This window comes from Oculina patagonica, chromosome 12 (genome assembly GCF_052425735.1).
Source record: "Oculina patagonica isolate OP01 chromosome 12, crgOcupat, whole genome shotgun sequence".
NCBI classification, from domain to species: Eukaryota; Metazoa; Cnidaria; class Anthozoa; order Scleractinia; family Oculinidae; genus Oculina; species Oculina patagonica.
The window spans coordinates 17,526,262-17,551,954 of NC_135769.1; the positions used below are offsets into that span (position 1 = coordinate 17,526,262).

Sequence of the window (25,693 nt, forward strand, 5' to 3'; positions counted from 1 at the left end):
TGGAAATTATGAAGATAAAGCCAAGAGATCATTTTGGAAGTTCTGTTTATATAAACCCAAAGCACGTGCTACTCTTAAGTTAGGATCACTTGCTGTTTCTACGCCAAAATGTGTAGTTTCCCAATGTTGAAATGATTTCTAGCGGGTTCTAATTGTTTGTTGTTCTTGTCCTGGCTTGTAGTGAAATGTTAGCGCTGTCTGGATTAATTCCCATGCATGTTGGGCCTCTCGCGTGACGTGTGCAGAGCGCATCAGACAACTCTGACAGACAATTAAAACCAAACAAATTAACTTCCGGCTAAAAAATTTGCATACCGTATTTGACCTTCAGACGTGCTCGCTTATTGTGCATACTTCGTTTATATGTTTCCACGATACATAAAACTTATTGAAGATCTAATAACTTTGGCCAAATTCAGCAAGTACAGCAACCACGAACGCAGTCATGCACCGGCCATGTAACAGTTAGAATACCATGACACACTGAGTATGTTTCAAAGTGCATCTTTATAATAAAGCAAATCGCGTGAATACATATTTCACTGCGATCTATTTACATCAACGAATACAATTAGTTATGACAAGTCTGTTTCGTCCTGAACCCCAGGGTCACGGCAACAAAACACAATCAAAGGTAGCATGAGAATAAAATTTGATTAACACAATCTTTGACTATTTAAAAAGGCAGTGCTATTTACAATCATATTTTTGCGGCGGTTATTGTTCATACTGCGTCTAAAACCAGAAACAAGCGTCTTACATGGTTCATCGAAAAAATACGCTCAAAGAAAACAGCTAGATATGATATTTACAATTCTCTGTTTTACAATTGTTTGCTATAATCTACTGTCACAGTCCAGTGGTCAAATGTGGTACACGGTGACCAGACGTCTTCAAAAGTAAAAGCTAGCTGTGAGATCTTGCTTGAGCTGTCATTTCTAGAAAAGAAAGCATCGACATTAGATCAAACGAATTTTTCTGCGTTTTCATAATTACATTAAGAGTTCACGAAAAGGAAGAAAACCCGTGGCAGTCAAGATCTATAACATGAAATTCAAAATAAAGTTCATTTATGTTTTCGCAAAGGAAAGAACGGTCTATGTTTCGATAGCCCTTGTAACTGGACGTTTTTGGGATATTGGATGTCTGTTTTCCATTTTCTTTCTTCAACCTCTTTAAAGCTTCTGGTCGCTCGCTCGCGGTAACGTACGAAGTCAGTTCATAAATAGTCACTAATAAAATAAATGTGAAATAAAATGATCTTTGCAGTGTAAATAATTTACCAAGTCTGAAATAGTAGAATCGGGTATCTCTTCCGGCAAACGTTTTTTAGAACAGCTTTCAAAAGCCGTTCTAAAAGGCCTTCCCAGCGTTTTTGCAGTTAGTTTATTATATTTCTTTCTTTACGGAAAGCCGTGTACAAGCTTTCGTGAAATTTCAGTTCTTTTATGTGTTCTAAAACAAACCTTAAATTCACGGCTCAGCATTTCATCCCTAATTTCATGTAGATATGTTAACACAAAAGTTTTTGTAGGCTGTTAGGATCGCTAGATTTTGATATTATTTTTTTAACAAATTCTCTCCCGAAAATATCCATTTATTATTCCTCGCGAAGCGAGGCCGAAGGCCGAGCGTCGCGGGGTGTATAATTTTGTCCCTCAAAGGGCTCAGGCGGGATGAAATCTCGTGTGGAGTTTACGGTCATATATATATATATATATATTTGTGAGCTTGGTGTCTGGCGGAAATGACGTCACACGGCCGCGCGCTGGTGGCCTTATGGTAAGGCGTCGAACTTCAAATCAGATCTTCGGGACTGAGGGCGGGGGTTCGAATCCCGCTTAGGTTTTTTTTTCTTTTTTTTTTGTAGGTTCGAATCCTGAGCCTTTCAGATTTATCGTTTTTCTTTTCGGATTAAAATAACACTGATTTCCAAATAATACTCCCTCAACGCCTATTCAGGCTATAAATCTTTCATGGCCATCAGGGGCGCGCGGGCGGAGGGTTCGAATCCTCCTGCCGTTCGTTCTTCTTTTTTTAATGCCCTGAAATAAATGTCCAAAATACGAATATCCAATAATTTGTCGATGATTTTGAAAATAGCCTGCGCTTCCCAACGCTTTTAGACTTGCTTACAAGTCGAGCTCACAGAAGCTCACTACCACCAAACCGGAAATGAAAAAGCGAACGACTTTTAGAAAGTCTACAACGCTTTATACCTCTTTACGAACCAGAAAGAGCCGCCATTTTCAAAGCGGAGTAGACCCTGGGAACGAGGGTGTCGCGGCCATGTCCGTTACTAGGCAACAATAACAAATCACCGGTTAAAACCGGTTATCACTCCTTATTTATAACACCCCCCTCCCTCCCCAACCCAGAGCTTCGCGAGGCCCTGCGAGTCACGTATTACTAGTTAATTAGTTAATTTATGCGTGAAGTCAACGAAGCGTGGGCGGTCCTGTGGCACGTTTGGACAGTTTTCGGTAAACAGTTAAATCTTTGCTTGCGGAGTAGCTTGCGCGCCGTTTCGCGGGAAAGAAAAAATCGTTCCAAAGTCGTACTGTTTACTAAGTTTTACCAGCAAAACGACAATAAACACTAGCACATAAAACTAGAAAAAACAAAATAAATATACAAAAAAGGGGAGTATAAGCGTGGCAGTACAGAGCGGACAGCGTTCCTTTTCTCGACCCTATTGATATCCTGTAGCCTTCTCAAACGTTTGATCAAAACTTTTGAAACAAATAATTTGCCCCTCGATTGCAGCCATTAAATATGTGAACAAGCGCACTCACTTTGTCAACAAAACCTCTCGTCATGTTCTTGAGGCTGCTTGCCAGCTTCGTTTAAATCGTCCTCTCTTCTGATCCGTCTTTGTGCCCCTGTTGCTTCACTCTTGTCCGACAACTTTAAAACCACCACTGCTATTATCCCGCCGATGGCAGCGAACACAGAACAGCGCAAAATTTCTTCGCGAGAAAACATCTCTGTTAGGTTTTGTTTAGCACGCCACGCACTCTTCTGGCGGTACGAAACCGATGTAGAGACACGTTCTGCAGCACACGAGATAATCTGGACGTAATTAACGTATAACGGGGGTAAAAACAAGGGCATGCATGAAATTCCAAAACGAAACTTTGTTATAAATAGGAACCAATGAGCGCACGCTAAATGCACTGCGCTGCATGATATTGGATACACCTGAGCGCCGACTTGCGGAGCAAGCGATGTTTCTCTAACCTTTGTTTTGTGAAAGGACAGTGTGATGGATTCAAAAAGAGCGACTCGCTTTAAACGAAACTCTACATAACCCATATTCTTACAAGTTAATAAAAGGCGAATGGAAACGTAAACTTACTCATTTACGCGACACGCTGCTTTAAACCGTTCGGAAGGGTCGGAAAGTGACTTAATTTTCCATTGTCGACTAGTGAGTTATTTTTAAATCACATTATTGAATATAGTTCTCACAAGGGAAAAAGAGATTTTCGTAAATTAGGTGTCTTCAGGAGCGAGTAAAAATGTTGTAAACCAAACAGTATATGAAATTCTTTACTTTGAAACATATCTGCTAGAGTATTCGACGAGATGCCAAAGCGTCTTCTGTGCGAAGTCTTAGCGAGATCCAATTCACAGAATTTACATCAGTATTTATATCGTGTGACACAGGTTGATTTCGGGGATTCCCCAGCGACTACTATTGATAAGAAACATTTCAATAAACTGAGGGATGTTGTTTGTAAGTCACGAATTTACATTGTATGTTTCATTATCCTTTTGTTATATTAACAAACAGAAATTCATTTCAGAATAAATATCAACGCTAAAAGTACATGACGTTTCGGCGACGACATGTCACCATGCCATTATCAAATGCAAATTTTTACATGGTACAGAACGATATTTATAGAAAAGAAAGTGTGAAACTAAATTACAATAAATGAGGCGTGGAAAACAGAAAAATGTGCATAACTAAGGCTACGTTTACACGGATACGGTTATCAATCGACACGGATCCTGACCTCCAAACCGCATCGAAACCGACACGGTTTCGAAGTGTTTACACGGAGCCTATTTAACGATTTTCCGACTGTTTTCGAATGTGATTGTATAAGTAAGCGCTGCTCTCTATGCTTGTTTCACCATGTTTACCCTTCGCAAGCCAGCCAGTTCGTGCCAAAATACATGGCCGTTTTCAAATCGATGCGGTTTCGCCGTTTTTGACCGTTTACACGACAACGAAACCGTATCGTTTTGAAAACGCTCCACTTTTGACAGCGTTTTCAAAACGACCCGGTTACAGTAGTGGTCTCGATCGGTGCCGTGTAAACGAAAGGCGTAACCGCATCGCTTTCGATGCGGTTACAAATGAAACCGTGTCCGTGTAAACGTAGCCTAAGTAAACAGTTTCGCTGGAATGGAGTCCTTTTGAGTGTTCAGGGATGGTTTCTTTTTCCTAATTAGGAGCATCTCGTAAATTAGGCACTCAAACTTTCCGCGGCATTTCTTTAGGATGGCAAATTGGCTGTGAAGGTCGATCGGCTTTTGATTGTGTTGTTCTTGAAGGTGTTTACCAATTACGGAGTATCTGTGCTCCTCGATGCGCAGGTGAAGGTGGCGGCTCGTGTAGCCAATATAATTCGCATTGCACGAATTACATTTATATTCATATACTACACTTTGTTGGTTTACTAGAGAGGGCTTTGTTTCCGTGAACTTCAATTCTTCAGAGATTTTCTTGCTTGTGAAGACTGATGTTATTTCACGATCTATTTTCTTTCCTAGGTCACACAGTTCTCTACGTACGTAGTCAGCCGATTTTTGATCTTTAAATGGCAAGGTGATGCGTACCGGGCTGTCCGCTGGCGCAATACAGCTTTCGTTCTGGTCTTGAGAGGAATGAAATCTGTTAAGGACAGAGTCAATTAATTTTCCGGGATATTTCAGTTTCAGGAATGTGGTCTTTAGATCCCTACATTCTTGTGCGAAGAGATCCGGCGTGGAAGACAGGCGTTTGGCGCGATCAAACATAGTTCTTAAAAGTGATCGTTTATAGCGATTGCCGACGTGACTCTGGTAATGGAGCAGAAGTCCTTTATTGGTCTTTTTCCTGTAGACAGATGTGTTAAGGCGGTTATCGGTCTTAATGATTGCCATGCATAAGTTTTCGCGCGTGTTTTTAAACTAAATTTGAAGTTAATGGCATAAAATGTAAAAATTCTGGACCCAAACAGTGCTATTTGATCAAAATTAGTTTTATCGGTCGGCTGGAAATATTTCTTTGAGCAACAGCTAATTAATTCGAGATTTTCGTGGGAATGAGTATCCTAATTCACGACACAACAAATTTAATTTCAATTTGGCGGCCAAATACGGTTGAATTTCGAGTGAATTTCGCCAAAAATGAACGTAGTAAATTTCTGAGAACTTGCACATCAAATTAAAATAGGTTTGAAGACGAAAAGCCTTGATTTTTCAGTAAAAAGTCATATTTTTCTTCAATCATTTGGAGCTACATTGTTTTCCCACGCCGTGACACGCTTCAATGACGCTGTCTCATCTCGGGTAGAAGGGTTTTGAATTCTACATGTAAAGGCGGGCTAGGTTTTATCCCTTCTAGCCGGGTAACTCGGTTAGCCGGGGCACCCTCCCTCCATGTAAACAGGCCCTTAGAGAAATTCAGAAAACAAACATGTATTTTTTTACAAGCCCTCTTTAAGAAGTCTTGTATTGTTATTTATTTACATGTCGCTATCATCGTTAATACTCGGTTTGTTATTTTTTACAGTTGAAGCACGGGTTTTTCACTTAATTTAAAGCTTTTCCAACATGTTTCAACACCACTACACGCGAATTCTAAATAAAATGTAACTAAAAGCTCTAATTAGGTACTGAAGAAGGTTACGCTATTCGTAATGCACTTTTCTTCGCATTTCATTTCGCTACTGTCCACAATAAAAAAGTTTAAAGTTCTTCTTCGTTATGCAGAAGACACTGAAATAAAACGCTGCAACGTCAAGCTTGCGCATTCTAAGAAAGAGGCAGAGAACAAATTGTTAGTACAAAGGCAAAGTACAAATTTGTTATCAAGTCGGCAAGATTATTCAATTTGCGTGTCGATCACGCTAGTGTACCGGTAATTCCTGTTTCTTAAGGTTACATGTAATTCAAACAAAAGAAAGTGAAATATTAAGTTTATAGTTTATTCTTTTGGCTTGCTTTACTAATCTGACTAGCAGTTTCTTGACGGAAATCGGCATCGCGCGAAACCATTTATTTTCTTTTTTGTAGAGGGGGTTTGAAAATTCATCACCCCTCGTAGCACGCAGCAATGGAAAAATTGGCCGCCTAATTTCCAATACTTCTTGCGCAGATTAGAATCGACCTTTGTTTCTGATAGGTTTATTTATATATTGGGGTCACGAATGATTTGCATAACGTGGTAGTATTTGTCATATTAACCAGGGTGACGTCATAAGTCATGTTTGAAAATATGCTGTCTTTTTCTTTTTTACCTGAAAGCGACGTCACAATACCCCCATACTCCCGACATCTCAGCCCACATAAGCCCAGAAGAAGCCAAATCAAACAACACAATTTGTATCTTTTCATAAAATGAGTTGAATAATAAAATAAAATATAAGTTAAACCTGCAAGACTTTAAAAATTAAAAGATCTCAGCCAAGCCATAGGCATGTTCTTGACAGCCTGATTACAAATTTCCACTGTGTATGAATCCCGACTGTTTGAGAGAAATCATAACTTCTGATATAAATAATTGGTCCCTCGATTTCTCGCATTAAATATGTAAAAAAGCACTCTCACCTTCTCAGCAAAACCTCTCGTCATGTTCTTGTGGCTGCTTCTGATCAGGAGGTTGGTTGTTGAGACCATTAGGTCCTTTAATCGCCGTCACCCCTTTATCAATATTTTCCCAGAACTTTAAGAACAGAACTGTGATTATCCCACCGACCATAGCACCGAACACTGCACCCCGCCAAACGTCTGCACGAGGAAACATCTTTGCTACTAGCCAAGATAGAGTTCAAGTATTTAGCTCGCCGCACTTTAGGAACAATATAAACACAACAGGTCTTGTCGCTGACTTTCCACGTTGAGTATTGAGTTTCTTAGGGTCCTGTTTTTAATACATAAATAGAAACCAATGAAATCCACTTCCGGCGGGGTAACGTGCGAATGCATGCTAAGTGGCTACCGAACAATTAGAAAACTAGAAACAAAGCAAATTTACTTCCAGTCCTGCGTGCTCGCTTATTGATGATAGTTTAATTAATTTAATGATAGATTTTACCTCAATAATATATATCACTGGGCAAAGTCAGCAAGTACATCAACCATGCAGCTGGAACTACAGCTCTTGCGGATGATAACGGCGGTCATATACCGGCGAGTCATGTAACAGTTAGAATACCAGAGTGTATTTTTTTTGGTTAACAAAACAAATCGCCTGAATACACATTTCAAAGCGACCTATTTACAACAACGAACAACGGATACAATTTATGATAAGTCTGTTTCGCCCTGAACTACATCATATCAACAAAACACAACAGAGCAAATGAATAGAATTTGATCAAAATAAAAATCTTTGACTAATTTAAAATAAAAAGCTGTGTAATTTATTATCATCTTGTTGCGCTGGTTATCGCTCAAACAAGCAAGAGTCTTACATGGTTCATTGAAAAGCTAAGTTTTTACAGTTCTCTGTTCGAGAAATAACTGTTTGTCACACTACATTGGCAAACGCTTGTGGTACAAGGTAAATCAGAAGTCTTACATGGCTCATTGAAAAGCTACGCACAAAGAAAACAGATATGGTATTTACAGTTCTCTGTTTGAGAAATAACTGTTTGTCACACTCCAGTGGCAAATTGTATTGTGATGCAAGGTAAACCAGACGTCTTTAAAAGGAAAAGCTGGCTGTAAGTTCTTGCTTGAGCTACCCGTTTCTAGAAAAGAAAGCATCGACATTAGATCAAACGGATTTTTCTACTTTATTATAATTAGAGTTCACAAAAAAGAAGAAAACACGTGACAGTTAATCACAATATCATCATCCAGGGCCAGTCGACAATTTCAAATAGTATTAAAACATGTTAAAAGGATAAACGTTAAACCAAATAACGAAAACCTTCATGGTGAAATTCACCAGAGCAGGTAAGATCAACTTCAAAAGCACTCCGCGCTTTCTATCGATATATTGTCTTCGCGTAAGTAGCCTGTTCCACTCGCAGACGTTTGGCTATCGCTTAAGTTGATCTTTACTTACTCTGGTGAATATCACCATAAAGGTTCCGTTATTCGGATTAACTTTTTTATCCTTTACAATATCATCAATTCAAAGGGGAGTTCATATATGTTTTCACAAAGGAAAGAACGGTCAATATTTTAATAGCCCGCGTAGCTGCACGAATTTGTCACGTTATGCCAGATGACATATGGGTCAGTTACTTTTCCATTTTCTCTACTCCTCGATCTTAGAGGCTTCTGGTCGCTCGCGCGCGGTACGCGCGACAAACAACATTGCTGCCGTACGAAGTCACGCTTTTGGTCATGATTGCGAAAAGCAAGCGGCGCATTTCAATACACTCTTTTTTTTTTTATAAGAATACAGTTTTTCCGACCCAGGTTAAATATTCTTATTTTTCTGCCGATTTTAGGCTGAAAATATTCTTATGAACATTCTTAGAAAATACCGTTTGACATTTCCGTTTTAGCAAGTATTGGGTGATCAATTACAAGTGTTTGGTGTCCAGATCTGTATCGTGTTACACTTTTCGTTGCAGCCTGGCCGTTTTGGCAGATCATGACTAATACACCACACGAGTACTACGAGTAACATACGGGTAACATACGAGTAACACACGGAACATACGGGAACATACGGGTACATACAGGTAACATACGAGTAACATACGGATACATACGAGTAACATACGGATACATACAAATAACATACCTGCATACCAGTTCCTATTTCATTTCACTTTATTTTATCTTATTTTTTATTTTTATTTTATGCTCCCCCAGTGACCCCCACCCCCTTTCCCTCGACAAGGTTGCGCGACGAGCCCTAAGGACAAGACGTATCGCTGGATTTCACTGTCACGCAACGAAAAAGTACGACACAAAACCATTTACTAGTAAAAAAGTCAAGAATTTAAAATGCTATAAGATCAATAGCTCATCTTTACAATCTTACCCGTAACATACGAGTAACATAAGGACACATACGGGTGCATACCAGTTCCAATTTCACTTCACCTATTTTATTTTTCAATTTTAATTTGTGCAACATAAGTAAACCAAACAAAACATATGAGTACTTACGGGTACATACAGGTAGCATACGAGTAACAAATCTATAAACGAAAAAATCAAATAATGGTCATGCAGATGTAACGCGTTTCTCCATCGCTCTCCCCGCCAAAAAAGATTGCGTGGCGAGCCCAAAGGACAAAGAGCATTGCTGGTTTTCACTGTCACGCCATGATAAAGTAAAAACAGATCAATAATTCCGGGGGCCGTGTTTGGTCTGTAACTTTTTATATTTTCACTTAAGTCGGCTTGGGAAGGACGGGGGACGGGGGGAGCATAAAATAAAAATGAAAAATAAGATAAAATAAAGTGAAATAAAATAGGAACTGGTATGCACCCGTATGTATTCGTATGTTACTCGTATGTATCCGTGTGCTACTCGTATGTTACTCGTATGTATCCGTGTGCTACTCGTATGTTACTCGTATGTATCCGTGTGCTACTCGTATGTTACCTGTATGTAGCCGTATGTACCCGTGTGTTCCGTGTGTTACTCGTATGTTACTCGTAGTACTCGTGTGGTGTATTAGTCATGATCGTTTTGGCAAAGCAAAGCACAGAGATAAAGTGACGGAAATGAAAACACCTGTTTTTGTTTCAACTAAAAACTATATTCTTTTAAAAATCTCAGCCTCGGGTTTATTCTTAAAATATTCTTAAAAATTCGCAAATTTCAGCCTCGATATTCCTTTAAACTAGATTCTTATAAAATAAAAAGAGTGTACATAAGCACACATGAATTATTGAGAAATTGAATGCAATGATCTTCACAGCATGTAAGTACTTTAAATTAAGCGAGTTTATGGAATTTGAATCCATGACCAGGTCAATTGTTAGCCAGTTGCCACTCATCGCTCCTGGTTCTCTCACGCGAAACGCTAGACTTTCTAAAAGTTGTTCGCTCCTCGTTTCCGGTTTGGTGGTAGTAGACCCCGGTGCGAACTCGAGCTCTCGCGCTTCGCGCTCGCTTTTGCGCTTTGCGCTCTGTAAGCTCGACTTGTAAGCAAGTCTAGCGAAACGCCAAACCAGCCGAGAGCGACGAGAAGCGTCTGGGATTGGTGGCTAGTCAGTTGTAGGTTCAAATAATCCGCATTTAAATTGCACTCTATGAAGATCATTTCATTCATTTTAATGATTTAACCGCCGTTCGTTTATGTCTTTTCTAACATGTGCTTACCAAAGCACATGGTGATGTCATACAAGGGAGCAGAGGCTCTCTTTCGTCATATAGAAGTGCGCCGGGATTGTGCTAACCGAAGCACATTTTATGATGTCATCCGAATTCTGTGCCGGAAATAAAAAGTTGCTTACCGAAGCATCTTACCACAACTTGAGATACACCGCAGACCTTTGGCACATTCCCGGGAAATTAGCATAACGTATAACAAACAGAAGTTACCCAGTTTACTTGATTTTTTTTAATAAAATGAGCCGTGCATTAAAATGAAACAAACTGTTTATCGTTTCTTTTTTTGGCATTAAACTAGCACAAAAAAAACTTTGCTGATTCGGGAAAGATGCACATGTGCAGACCCCAACTCGGGCTAAACTCCCCTCAGCAGCAGTGAGAGGGCAAATAAAAAACTTTTGAAATAAATAATTTCCGTCTCGATTTGTCACATAAATGACGAAAGCGCACTTACTTGCTTAGCAAAACCTCTCGTCATGTTCTTGTGGGCGCTTCTGAGATTCATCAGGTTCTCCGGTCTCTCTCCCTGTTGCTCCCTTTATATTCCCCAATAACTTTAAAAACAACACAGAGATAATTCCACCGATGGCACCAAACACTGCAGTCTGCCAAAATTCTTCAGACGGAAACATTTCTGCTAGTTTCTCAAACTTTAGACCAGATGTACTGTTGAAAAAAATAATTTGAGCCGGGCTCTAGACTCAGAGTTTCTTTCGAGTTTTGTGTCCTCGTGTGACCTTCTTGTTCCTCTGCAGTTTTCGAGAAGTTTATTGTTCAACCTCACTGAGCACTTATCATAACAAGAAATTTGATTGGTTCTTCTATCTGATACTATTCTGGTATACAGACTATTCTGACTATTCTGGAAACAGTACTGGCCCTGAAGAAGACTAGCTCTTCTAGTTGAAATATTGGCCAATAAATCTTGCCCTCCTACCGTTGTACCAGCATTGTAATCAATATGGGTTTATTCTGGTATGCTGGAGGACGTGGCACATACAGTTCAGGCCGATCAACAGTTTGCAATATAAGCAACAAGAGATAAATGATAAAACTGAAAGTCGTGGGTGCCCATGGACATGATATATATGGATGAATAACATGACCGCGTCACATCTTCAGCAAGACAACAACCGTAAAGTACCTGCTATATTTCAGGTTAACGAGGTTTAATACTCCGACTAAGATGAAATAACTGTAAAAACTGTGGAATTAGGGCATGTAGACAGTTGTGGAAACAGGAAATTTTGGCGGAAAGAAATCGGAATTAGGTTATCGAATTTTAGTCTATTTAGGTTATCGAACTCAATAAATAAGATTAACCACGTTTAAGCTAAAAAGACAAACGAATACGCACAGTTTGCATTTCCGCGGCGACATATTGCATCAAACAGTCATCGAACAGATCAAAGTTTTCTCTTGTGCGCTGTAAGTCGATTTTAAAAAAGGCGATGCAAGTTAGACGACCAGAGGGGCAAGTAAAAAGTTTGCAATATCTGTGAATCCAACAGTTAATTGTGTCTAAATATCCTTCACGAAGAAACATATCTGCCATTTGGCGACATACTAAAACTGAACGAGCTAAGGGGTTTTCCTAGCGAGATCTAACCATTTACATTGTCATTGGAATTATGTCATGTTCGGGGATTCCTCAAGTTGACTGTAATAATGTATTTGCATAATGACATCAAACAGTCACGCTATCCTTGAATTTTCGACATTTAGGTCTTGTACTTTATTTCACTGATTCACGAGTCATTCCCATCTCGAAACTCTGGTCTGAAATTTTCGTAAGCATCTCGTTTGGAAGCCGTTTCATAACGAAAGTTTTCGTCTGCTTGTCAACAAGTGAATACAAATTACGCGAATTTCACTGCGATTTCACTGCGATTTATTTACAGTTGACTTTGACAAAGAACTAAAAACTACAACTTAAGCTTGTAAATATTTTGAAAGAAACCAGATTAAATTGGACATAAAGTGTGGATTGTGAATTACAAATTACGACAAGTCTGATTCGCTCGGGTCACAGAGACAAAACACACTTGTAAATACGCTTGTACATAAACAATAACAACTGTCTTACTATTAAGATAAGGCGAAAATTACAATCATACATTTGCGGTTGTTCTCTCTAGTAACAGGATGTGTACTACTAATCACAATATAAACTGAATACTACAGGATAGTCATGATCTGACTGATGATTTACATGGCAAACAACTTAAAATATTAACAATTCTCAGTTCTGCAAATGTCTGCACTTTAAAACGCATTGCGGTACACAAAATCAATCAGACTTCTTGGGAAGTAGAAGCCGGTCGTACGTTCTTGCTTGAGCTGTATATTTCTAGAATTAAAAAAAAGGAAAAATTACATAAAAATTCCTTTTTTTCAAATTCAGAATATGCGAAAATAAAAAAACCCATGGAGCTTATTTAGTGTCTTTCGTAAGTAGTCTGTGTAGTTGGAGATGTCTGTCATGTGATGTCAATGTAGAAAATCGGTCTCTCTTGTTTCTTCTCCATTCATCCCGCTCGTTCTTGTGGCCGCTTCAGGCCGCTGGCACTACACCGTTTCTTTCCGGAATTAAAAGAAAGTAGTCCGAAAGTTATTATTCCGAAATTAACGTTGTGAGAGAATTCGAGCATAACTTACATAGTTTGACTGCTCCGTCCGTAACAATGCGTCACAAGATTACAAAAACAACAATCAAGGAAATTCAAGTGTGGGCGCCACGTGATTGGTGAATTAATCTAATCAAATACATGTATCGGCAGCCAGGGGGCATACGACAGACATATACTTCACAAACAAACGACCCATGGAACAAGATCCAGCTCAAGCTCATTTGCTTATTTAACAAAAGAATGACAAAACAGCACATTCATCCTTCACGCTCGAAGGTCATTATTTTTTCGCACGCGCGACGGACTCTGCGAAAAAATATGGACTGCTCGTGGTCTTGCAGGCTATAAACGCGAGGTTCGCTTAATTTTCCAAAAATACAAGAGAAGCCTTTGCAGAGCACAGTCATGGCACGATGAGTCACCTCAGCTAATGTATGTCCACAGAGTCACTCCTTACTGTTTGTCCAGACTGAGTCAGGTGTAGCACGCGGGAAAAGAAAGCTCCTCGTCTCGAACCGCGCACCGGACCAGAGAACCAACGCAAACTTTCAGTCACAAGAAGTTATAATAATTGAATTATATTTTTTAAGATATAAGAAACGAAGCTAAGATGGACATAAAGCAAGCAGAAAATTTAAAACATCCAAACGGCGTCAAGTACGCGAAATCTTCTCCGCTGTTCGTGGCAAATCAAAACCTTTGAAAATTATTTGCCCTCGATGCATAAAACTCACTCACCTTCTTAGCAAAATCTCTCATCATGTTCTTGAGGCCTCTTTTCAGGTTTGCTCAAATCCTGTCCTCTGATCCCTCTCTGTCCTGCTCCGAGTCCTTGATTCTCCAGCAACTTTAGAAACACTACTGTGATTATACCACTGATGACACCACACACAGTACTCCAGCAAATTTCTTCAGGAAACATTGCTCCTAGCTTGTCCGGGTCGAAAGGCCAAATGTATTAATCACACGGCGCACTAGTGGAAAGCCTAATAACGGTTTAAACGTCGTTCTCTTTTTAACGTGTCGCGTCACGACGCAGTAGTGAAATGGTCGTTGTTTTCTCACTTTCTCAACCAACCCTGACATGACCCATGTTTGCTGATGTATGATAATCCCGTATGTCGTGAAATGGGAGTGTTTTCTCACTTTCTCAACCACCCTGACATGACCATGTTTGCTGATGCATGATAATCGAAGCAGTGGGGTATAAATAGAGACCAATAAAATTCAGTTAAAGATACTTTACGTCAATCAGTTTTCTGCTTAACAACACTTTCGAAAGAGATCCGGAATGTAAACACGTGTAACACGGAACCGAAGTTTGTAGAACGCAAAAGAACGCAAAATGGGTTCATTGGTTTGATCTAATCTTTTGCAGCAAAGTGGAAGAAGATGGGATAAAAAAGCGGCTCACCGCAAAGGAGCACTCTGAAATAACAGAAAGTAACGTTAAAAAGACGAAACATACTGTACTCCTCTCAGTTCTTTCGTGCGTCAAAGGAATGCGCACGTTGTACTTAAAATCCATGTCTTGCGGCAAAAGCAATACAATACTGTAAACTGAAGTAAATTCTCCGAGGCGTAAAAATATCTACCATTGAAACACAGATGAATGAATCCTTTGGCACCGTTTTATATCCTTTCTACAAAAAAACACTGAATTGATCATATGCAAGAATTTTTGCAGCTCACACGTTCAAATTCTCCACAAGGAAACTTTTATGCCAGTTTTAGTTCATATGTACAACAGGCAACACTTGTCGGCGGATTGTCGGTGGTACACACGGTTCGAAAGTTTTGGCGGATCAATGATATTTTGTGAGAAAAGCGGGCGGTTGTACACAGGTTACATTACTCAACCCACTTGTGCTATAGGTTAATAACGATGTTAAATAGCGTGTAGCATGGCATAGGCTTTGAAGTGGACGAAAGTGATTGTTGACAAATTTAAACGTATCTTGATCCATATCACAGAAAAATTCAGGAATTTGTATGCCCTGCTTTTTGCTTTTATCAAAATAATTACGGTACCGAATTGTGAAGGAACAAAACGGCAGGGGACCTGCTTCTATCTTGAAAGTCTTGAAAAGGCCACTGTTCAAGTGCGCGTAATAAGTTAAATTTATTCCGCAAAGATTCACATGACCAACTTTAATAACAATATTTTTAACTGCATATTCACACCTCCGCGTCCCTGACCAAGCAGTGTCACGGTCTACTGGGAAGAGCGGTACTCGTGTATAATCCGTCACCGGAACAAATATGCTACAAGCAAACACACATATTGCAGCGTGTGATATTTACAGCTAAACTGACAAGTAACAACTGGACCTTGTAAACGTATAAAGTTGTCATTTGCTGTCAAAACCAGAAAACTGTTGGATCTCAGTCTGTTTGCCAAACTACAAGGCTAGTAACAATACCGTCTTCTTCCTCTACATATCATTGTCGGTGATGAATTTACAAAAGTGCTTGTTACTCAAAATAACATCTGTGGTAAGTCATTTACAAGACTAGTTTAAGTTTCGGTTTTATTACAATGCCGTTCTCTTCCACGGTATATAATAAATAACAAAAGTGCTTGTAGCAAATATACAGTAAAAAACACAGCAACAAAATGGTCGCTAAAGAACAGCTCCATCACAACAATATTACCTGAAGCTATAAACAACAGAAATAGCTTAAATACGGTATTGTGTGAAGGTCCTTAGCCTGCGTTGCAGACGAACTTAACCCCGGTTCTGTTCGTCTACAACGCAGGCTAGAAGGTCCCTAGTTAATTCTTTGATTGTTCGAAAAGGCAGTGTAATTTTCAAGCACATTTTTGCGATCATTACTACTCGTAATATGTAACAAACAAGCATTTTACATTGTTCAGTGAAAACCAATGCACAAGGAAAACAGTTTATAAACATATATTAACAATAGTGAAGAAATTATTCAACATGACACGAGCGTGGGAGCTCACAACGAGTCTCTCGTAGCTCAGTTGGTTAGAGCGCCCAACCGGTATCTGGGAGGCCATGGGTTCGATTCCCATCGGGGACTCAGTTTTTTTCTTTGTCCCACGCTCGTGTCATGTTGAATAATTTCTTCACTATTTATCACCGAGCTTGAAATTTACCATCTTTATTATTTACTAATATATTAACAATGTTCTGCGCGATAACTACTGTCACACTCCACTGGCTAAAGTCATATTGTGGTAATTCCGGAAAGTCTGACGTCTGAAGGTTAAAGTAAATGTCGGCTGTACGTTCTGTAAGTTCTTGCTTGTGCTGTTTATTCCTTGGATAAAAACGGAAAACATCAACATTTTCGTTCCTTGCCTAAAGAGTTCACGAAAAGAAATAATACTTGTTCAAGGTCGTATAATATTCATTCGAAAGGCAGTCCAGCTTATCGGGAAGGACAAAGTGATCACGAGCTCGATGTTTTGTATATCAGAAGCCTGCCACATGGGATACTGATCTACCTTTGCTTTCCTCTCTGACCCTAGTCTGTGAGCTCGCGCGCAATGCAACTCGCGTTGTTGTATCGCGTGTCAAGCAATGCCAACCAGACGTTTCAGTCATCGCTTTAGCCACGCTTTATTGCGCACTTGTTTGACACTCAAGGTCACGTGATATGTAGTGATATGTAGCTACATGTAGTGATATGTAGTGATATGTAGTGATATGTAGCTATATGTGAAGCCAACCGGACAACCGGAAACGCGCAGAGAAAACCGAGTTGTCCACCAAAACCAGCCAAAACTCTGCCAAAACGTTTCCCATAAAAAAAATGCCGAAGTTACAATGCTGATTTATAATTATTGTAAAAATTATTTTAATAGAATAAGCCATACATAAAATGAAAAAATGCGAAGATATCAAGTGAGAACAATGACAAGCACATAAACAAAAACAATTTGAAATAAGAAATTCGTAGCGCGCACTACACGCCACTTTTGTCGTCGCGTTCATATACTTTTATGCGAGTCTTCTCGGATGTTTGAAGCAAATCAAAACTTTTGAAATAAATCATTTGCACTCGTTTGCTGCAATTAAATATGCGAACAAGCGCACTCACCTCTCAGCAAAACCTCTCGTCGTGTTCTTGAGGCTGTTTCTCAGCTTCGTTCAAATCATTCTCTCCTCTGATCTCTCTCCGCGCCGCTGTTTCTTTTTTTCTCCAACAACTTCAAAACCACTACTGTGAGTATCCCGCCGATGGCAGCAAAAATAGCACTCCGCAAAATTTCTTCGCGAGAAAACATCTCTATCAGGTTTGTCTGCAAGCCGCGCACTGTTCTAACGATATGTAGCTTATAAGTAAACCCGCCGCCGTGTGAAGTGTACTTGTTATTCACCACCGCGCGGGGTGATACCGAAAAAGAAGAGATTGGCACTTGAAAAAGAAACCAATGAAATGCACTTCCGGGCGCTTCGTATTGGATGTATATGTGACCCCTTTGACTCGTGCGTAGGAGTTATTTTGGTGTATTTTGATTTCGAGTGCAATTTGGAATAAATCAGCACGACGAGTACATTATATGACACCTTGAACTTTCCACTTTTCCAATCATGCGTAGAAGATATTTCACAGTTGTTTGGAAAACTAAAGACGGATTGGATTTGAGATGAATCTGGTGTTAAACCCATAGCAACAGTACACTCCAATGAGTTGTTGTTTGGATTAATTTTGCACTGCGTCAGCCGTGATGTCACATCGGCCCAGAAGGATTCCGTTTTAGGGCATTTCCAGAAAAGATGAATTAATGTTTCTGGCACCTCACGGCAGAAGGAGCACTTAGAGTCATCTTTAATTCCTATTTTTGTAAACAAGTGAACTAACTATTGTTTTGGGAAAGGACAGCCTGATCGTACGAGCGCAAATCAACACTCGTCGTGATAAACCGCCTTCGAGACACAACCACAACAAATATCGTAGAAATTCCGCAAAAATCCGAAATTTGAAGTCGAAAGGACAAATGAAAACGCGAAGTTTACATTTCCACGACATACTGCATCAACCAACATCGAACGCTCGCTAACACATCAACAAGATTGCCACATATTTTAGTGAGGTTGTCTCTTGATCGATCTATGGTTCTTTCTGTACATCATTACATTTAATTCTTCCACGCAAAAAAGAAGCTTAGCATATTCTGCTTCACAATTACACTTCTGCACGATTTACAAAGCGATGCAAGTTAGAAGTCAGGGCCGAGTAAACAGGTTGTAATATCTGTCATGACAGTTTACTGTGTCTAAAAGTCTTCAGGTAGAAACATATCTGCCAGATTATTCGGCAAGATGCCGAAACGTGTTATGTAAGAGGAACATTGTTTTCCTAGCGAGATCTAACTGCAGAAATGTTCGTAAAGAAATTTAACACCATTTAACTTATCATTGAATGATGTCATAGTTCGGGGATTCCCCTCGTTGATCAAATTACACATTTGCATATTGACATTTACCCAAGACACGACAGTGTTGTATGTCACAATATCCTCGAATTTATTGCTAATTCGAACTCTCCATATGATCTATGTACTATTTATTCTTTGAAAAAGAACTAAAAGCACCAACTTCAGCTTATACATGTTTTGAAAGAGGCAGATAATAGAATTACAAATTACGATAAGTCTGATTCGCTCAAGTTACAGCGGCAAAATACGCTTGTAACTAAGCTTGTACATAAAAAATAACAACTGTCTTACTATTAAGATAAAGCGAACATTGCGGTTGTTCTTTTTAGAAACAGGATGTATACTGCTGATCACAATATGAACTGAAATACTACAGGATAGTCATGATCTCATACATGGCAAATAACTCAAAATATTTACAATTCTCAGTTCTACAACTGTCTGCACTTCAAAACGCATTGCGGTACAGAAAATCAATCAGGCTTCTTCAGCAGTAAAATTCCATGCTTGAGCTCTATTTCTAAAATGAAAAAAAAAAACATCATTTTTTTCTTGATTCAGAAAACACGAAAATTAGGGGATGCCATTAAGTGCAAGTGCCTTCAGTTGTCTGTGCAGTTGGAATTCTGATTTGTCACGCGATGTCTTCGTAGAGTTATTTACTGATTCAACACTGAGTAGAATTTTGATATTACCAGTAGGGGGGGTAAAGAATTTTACAATTCATTTTGTCAACCTTTAACAAAGTTCATTATAAACATGGTGTTCGAATAGTGTTTGAAATTTTGCCAGAATTTTGTCCGATTGGAAATGACAAGAAAGCGGTCCGAGAGTCATGATTATAAGTTCGAAATAAAACATAACAATGGGAAGAATTTTAATTTTTACCAGTTAGAGTGAAAAATTAGTTCACGTAATCAATCTTAAACATTGATCATTTCAAATATGGTGTTTAAAATCGTACCAAAATTTTGTCCGAAATTAAAAAAAAGCGGTCCAAAAGTTATTAGTCCAAAATCATAAAACATAAACGCTTCCGAAGTGCGGTGAACCCTGCGCGTATACAGAGCGTGTTTATTGATCGCTCCGGGAAAACTCCCGCATATTAATGTAACTGCTGTAACTGCGCTATTATGTTGGCCTTTCTGAACTTTCTAAAATTTTAGTCCGCTCTAGTATTACATTGTTGTTGTGTGTTAACAACGATCATGTGCCAGGTAATGTTGATAAGTCAGCCCACAGTGGGCGCGAGACTGAGACAGAACTCGGCACTAAACAGGAACAAAATGGACAGACAGATAGGCTTAAAATTTTAGAATTTTTTTTCGCGATCTTTGAAATGAAATCATCTGCACCCTAGGGAGCGCTTTAATCAGACGAGAAAACAAAGGAAGCCTTTGCAGAAGACAGTGACGTTTACGTTTTACGTCACCACGCCACCACCACCATTCACACGCGGGAAACAGAAACACCCTCTCGCGATCTCGTACCGTGTCAAGTCGTGCGTCGAACCCGGGAAGCTTAGCCGAATTTTTAACACGTTTAAGCACATGGAAGTCATAATATTGATTTGCAGTTTTTGAGAAACAACAAATTAAAATGAAAAAAGCATATAAAACTAGAAAAGAAAAAATAAGATGTCGAATTCGCCGGCGGGCCTAATTTATGCGCGAAATCTTCTACGCTGTTCGAACAAAATAAAAACTTCTGAAATAAATAATTTGTCCTCTAATCAATTTCCCAGCAAATGTGTGAAAAATTGCACTCACTGTTCTCCTTAGCAAAACCTCTCATCATGTTCTTGAGGCCTCTTTTCAGGTTTGTTCGAATCATCCTGTTGTCTGATCCCTCTCTGTCCTGCTCCGAGTCCTTGATTCTCCAGCAACTTTAGAAACAACACGGTGATAATACCACTGATGACACCACACACAGCACTCCAGTAAATTTCTTCAGGAAACATTTCTCCTAGCTCAGTTGTCCAAGGCCAAATTTGTTAAGCACACTGCACACTGCTGGAACTAACTTTTCCCCCTTTCGCACTTCTCATCATCCTTCGCGTCTTGCAATTTTCGCATAAGAGACGACTGGGGACGAGTCAGCTGCTGGAAAGCCTTATAACGGTGTAATAGTCAATCTCTTTTCAACGTTTTCGTGTCACAGCGCAGTGGTATGGTTGTATTATATCGAGTGTGCAGCTCAGTCAACCCTAACCACTTGCTGATCAGAACAATGCACGTCAGTGAGATAAATGGTCATAAATAGAGAGCAATCACACACAATACCGTTTTCTGTGCGAGAACACTAACAATTAGGGAGAAATGTTGGGTGGCTTGAGATCCTAGTCAGCCACGCCTCTATGTTATTGTTTAGTCATTCGCTATTCGGGCAACTGCTGGGAGCCTTGTTTCAGATTACATGTGACGCGCGTACAAAGTCAACAGACCGCGACGAAATTAGACAACGCGCGAATATATATAGGACCCCGATTAGAAGCCGGCCTCGTATAAACGCCGGGTCAAAATTGCTAGTTTTTAAATAAACGCCGGAGGCGTTTGTTCGGGGTCCCGGCGTTTATTTGAGGTCAAGCTAACAAGTAAATATATTCTGTTTGTCACAAATCTTGATTGAAACATAACCTATTCAATCCGTAATAATGCACCTTTGGGAAATAATAACCTTTAAGTACCCAGGGACAGTTTTTCGGGGCAGAACGAAGAGAAAAATCGTCCCGCCTTGATAAACTGCCCCTTGGTCTCGAAGATTGGTAACAATAAATCAATCTGAAAAATTGGCAGAAAATTGCAGTCCGTTAATAAACGCCGGGCCCCGATTAAACGCCGGCTTCAAATAAACGCCGGGTTCACCAAGCCAAGTTTGAAATAAACGCCGGGGGCGTTTAATTGAGAAAATACGGTATATTTTAATATCACCACCCTTATGAGTGCCTATATTGACCTCTGTACAATTTGTCCTGTCTCGGCTAACTGACAAAGCCAAGAACGAAACAACTGAATTAAGCTGAAGTCGACACGAAATCCAAGTAAATTTCCCGAACAAAGCGTTTTACAAGCCGCGAGATCACCAGTTTCTAATAAAATTCCTTCGCTACGCTATAAAATCAGTTTTCTGGTAATTTCAGGTCTTGATTTCAGCGCGTTTCTTTCTGTTTTTCTTGACTGTTAAGTTCTTATGTGGACAAAGTGACTAAAGCTTATGGAGATTGGAAACAGCGTGTGGGCAACTTTGGCGGGCAAAAAAATCTCTGGCACCCAGGGCACATAAACGTAAACAAGAAAATTTTGAAATACCGTAAAAAATCTTAACGCGGCAGCGCTGAGCAGTGCACGCTGATGTCCACGTTCTTTCTGTAGTCATGTTCATATTCTATAAAGCAAGTCCTCTCAGATGTTTGAAGTAAATTTTAAAAAACGTTTGAAACGTTATTAAATAAATCATTTGCGCTCGATTGCTGCAATTAAATATGTGAACAAGCGGCCTCACCTCTCAGTAAAACCTCTCGTCATGTTCTTGAGGCTGTTTCTCAGCTTCGTTCAAATCATTTTCTCCTCTGATCTCTCTCCGCGCCGCTGTTTCTTTCTTCTCCAACAACTTCAAAACCACTACTGAGAGTATCCCGCCGATGGCAGCAAGAATAACACTCCGCAAAATTTCTTCGCGAGAAAACATCTCTATCAGGTTTGTCTAGCAAGTTACGCACTGTTCCAACGATATGTAAGACAAAGATATGTAAGACAGCCCGCCCGTATCCCGCCGCCGCGCGCCACTTGCAAAATGAAGAGATTGGCACTTGTATAGATAGAAACCAATGAAATGCACTTCCGGGCGCTTCGTATTGGATGTGTGTGTGACCCCTTTGAACTCTCCACACAAAAAAGACAGATTCCTTGTTTTTGTATTTGCGCGATCGCACGAACATGACGTTTTTGTTATTGTGACTTTTAAAATCCCGAAAATGAAGAGATTGGCACTTGTATAAATAGAAACCAATGAACTGCACTTCCGGGCGCTTCGTGTGACCCTTTGAACATTCCACCCTTCCAATCACTCGTGCGTGTCTTAGTTGATCGATAACAACAGACAAATTGGATTTGTAAACAAGCGAAGTAACCTAAGTTTTGGGAAAGAAAAGCCAGACCGCACAAGCGCAAACCAACACTCGTCGTGATGCCTTCGAGACACAAACACAACATCGTAGAAATTATACAGAAATCGGACTCGCGTAGAGTGAAATTGTACAGAAACCAAATTGAAGTCGAAAGGACAAATGAAAACACAAAGTTTACATTTCCACGACATACTGCATCAACCGACATCGAACGCTCGCTAACACATCGACAAGATTACCACATAATTTAGTGAGGTTGTCTCTTGTTCGCTCTATGGTTCTTTCTGTAGATATAATTAAATTCTTCCACGCAAAAAGAGAAGCTGAGCATATTCTGCTTCACAAACAGACTTCTGCACGATTTACAAAGCGATGCAAATTAGACGTCAGGGCCGAGTAAACAGGTTGTAATATCTGTAATGACAATTTACTGTGTCTAAAAGTCTTCAGGTAGAAACATATCTGCCAGATTATTCGGCAAGATGCCGAAACGTGTTATGTAAGAGGAACATTGTTTTCCAAGCGAGATCTAACTGCAGAAATGTTCGTAAACTAAAAGAAATTTAACACCATTTAACTTTTCATGAAATGATGTCATAGTTCGGGGATTCCCCTCGTTGATCAAATTACACATTTGTATATTGACATTTACCCAAGACACGACAGTGTTTGTACGTCATGATATCCTCGAATTTATTGCCAACTTCGAACTCTACACACGGCCTCTGCATTATTTATTCTTTGACAAAGAACTAAAAGCTTCAGTTTCAGCTTACACGTGTTTTGAAAGAAAACAGATAAACTGTACAATTACAAATTACGGTCGGTAAGTCTGATTCGCTCACGTCACGATCACAGCGACAAAACACACTTGTTAATATGCTTGTACATAAAAAATAACAACTGTCTTCCTGTTAGGATAAAACGAACATTGCGGTTGTTCTCTCTAGTAACAGGATGTGTATTACTGATCACTATATGAACTGAAATGCTACAAGATAGTCAATCTCTTACATGGCAAATAACTCAAAATATTTACAATTCTCCAGTTCTACAACTGTTTGCACTTGTTAACGCATTGTGGTTCATAGAATCAATCAGACTTCTTGGGAAGTAAAAGCCGGACGTACGTTCTTGCTTGAGCTGTATATTTACTAGAATTAAAAGAAAGACAACATCACTTCAAAAAAATGTTTTCCTAGATTCAGAATACACGAAAATTGAGACCTTTAAAATAAAATTAAAACATCGTCTTTCGCTAATTGTCTGTGTAGTTGGAGATGTCTGCCATGCGATGTCAGTGTAGAAAACCAGACTTTCTTATTTCTTTTCGATCCCTCCCGCTTGATCTTGCGGCTTCTGGCCGCTCGCACGGTGGCATTGCGTGACAAATAACGCTAACTACGCTGACTAAGAAAGATGAAGATTGAAGTGCTTAATCGCCCAAGGCCTTTGTTTATTAAGGACGACGTTTTTACTAATTCAACGACGTGTAGAATTTTGATTAAACCTATTTTAAATACATTAAGTATTGTCAAGAGAAAATAAGTCAGTTGGAGTGAAGGATTAAATTATTTGATCGATCTTAAACATAGATCATTTCAAACATGGTATGCGGAAATTACAAGAAAGCGGTCCAAGAGAAGTGCGGAGAACGCAGCGCGTTTATTGGTTGTTCTTTGTCCGGAATTGAAAGAAAGCAGTCCATGCAAGAGATATGCGTTATAAGTGCGGAGAACGCAGCGCGTTTATTGGTTGTTCTGGGAAAACTCAGACACTCAGGGCATGAGACAGAGCTCGACAGTGAGCAGAAACAAATTGGACAGACAATTAGGCTTTAAAATTTGAGAATTTTATATTTTCGCGATCTTAGAAATGAAATCATCTGCACCCTAACGAGCGCTTTATCAGAGAAGAAAACAAAGGAAGACTTTGCAGAAGAAAGTGACGTTTCCGTCTTACTTCGCCACTTGATCGACTATTCACACGCGCGGGAAACAGACCCTCTCGTACCCTGTCAACTCTTGCGTCGAACCCGGGAAGCTTAGCGAATTTTTAACACATTTAAGCACATCGAAGTTACAATATTGATTGCAGTTTTTGAGAAACAAGAAACTAATCTGAACAATACCATATAAAAATAGAAAAGAAGAAAGAAACTATTAAAACAGAATAAAATATCAACGGCCAATACCAATGGCCGGCCAAATTTATGCGCGAAATCTTCTACGCTGTTCGGACAAAATCAAAACTTTTGAAATAAATAATTTGTGCTCTTATCAATTTCCTAGCAAATGTGTGAATAACTGCACTCACCGTTCTTCTTAGCAAAATCTCTCGTCATGTTCTTGAGGTATCTTCTCAGGTTTGCGCCAATCCTGGCCTCTGATCCCTCTCTGTTCTTGCTCGGTTCCTTGATTCTCCAGCAACTTTAGAAACAACACGGTGATAACACCACTGATGACAGCACACACAGCAATCCACAAAATTTCTTCAGGAAACATTGCTCTTACTTTGTCCAGGGCCAAATCTATTAAGTAAGCAAAGCAAGCACCGGTGTAGAATCTTTTATTGCTTATCCCGCACTGTAGAGCTAGCCTGCGAACAGGCTCCCGAGTGGGTTTTTTACGCGAGCGAAGCGGGTGAAGTTACGCGAGTGGGGTTTTTAGGCCCCGCTCTTCCGCTCGCTTCGCTCGCGTAAAAACCCCACTCGGGAGCCTGTTCGCAGGCTATGTAGAGCTGGAGGATAATGAGCCTGAGCCGATGCAAATACTGAAGGCCAGGTTTACAAATATATAAATAGTTTGCAGGTTTGGTCGAAATTCCAATCCTGTCAACCGGCTCAAAAGCAACAATCGTCACATCTTTAATCCAAAATACCCTGTGTAGCTGGATATGTTGGTCACGCGACACAATGTATAAACCGAGGTCGATGGGTCTCTCTCCCTTCTCTTTCCTTCCTCGTTTCGTGTTATTCCTGCCACTGCGTGACAACA

General features: G+C 39.7%; 1 protein-coding gene across 4 annotated transcripts in view; it reads right to left on the reverse strand.

Moving 5' to 3' along the window:
* Positions 1-25,693, reverse strand: part of LOC144632408 (uncharacterized) — an 87,088-nt gene that overhangs the window by 38,731 nt on the left and 22,664 nt on the right. The window contains exons 8-9 of one of the 4 annotated variants that reach the window (XM_078491058.1): positions 16,329-16,446; positions 702-843 (exon numbers count right to left, since the gene is read on the reverse strand). The exons of 2 other annotated variants lie outside the window; for them this stretch is intronic. In XM_078491058.1, the coding sequence (XP_078347184.1) occupies positions 16,334-16,446 (113 nt within the window). In that variant the 3' untranslated portion in view covers positions 702-843; positions 16,329-16,333. Of the gene's footprint in view, positions 1-701; positions 844-7,664; positions 7,971-16,328; positions 16,447-25,693 lie in introns of those variants that run through there. One more of the 4 variants, XM_078491057.1, reaches the window with a different exon arrangement.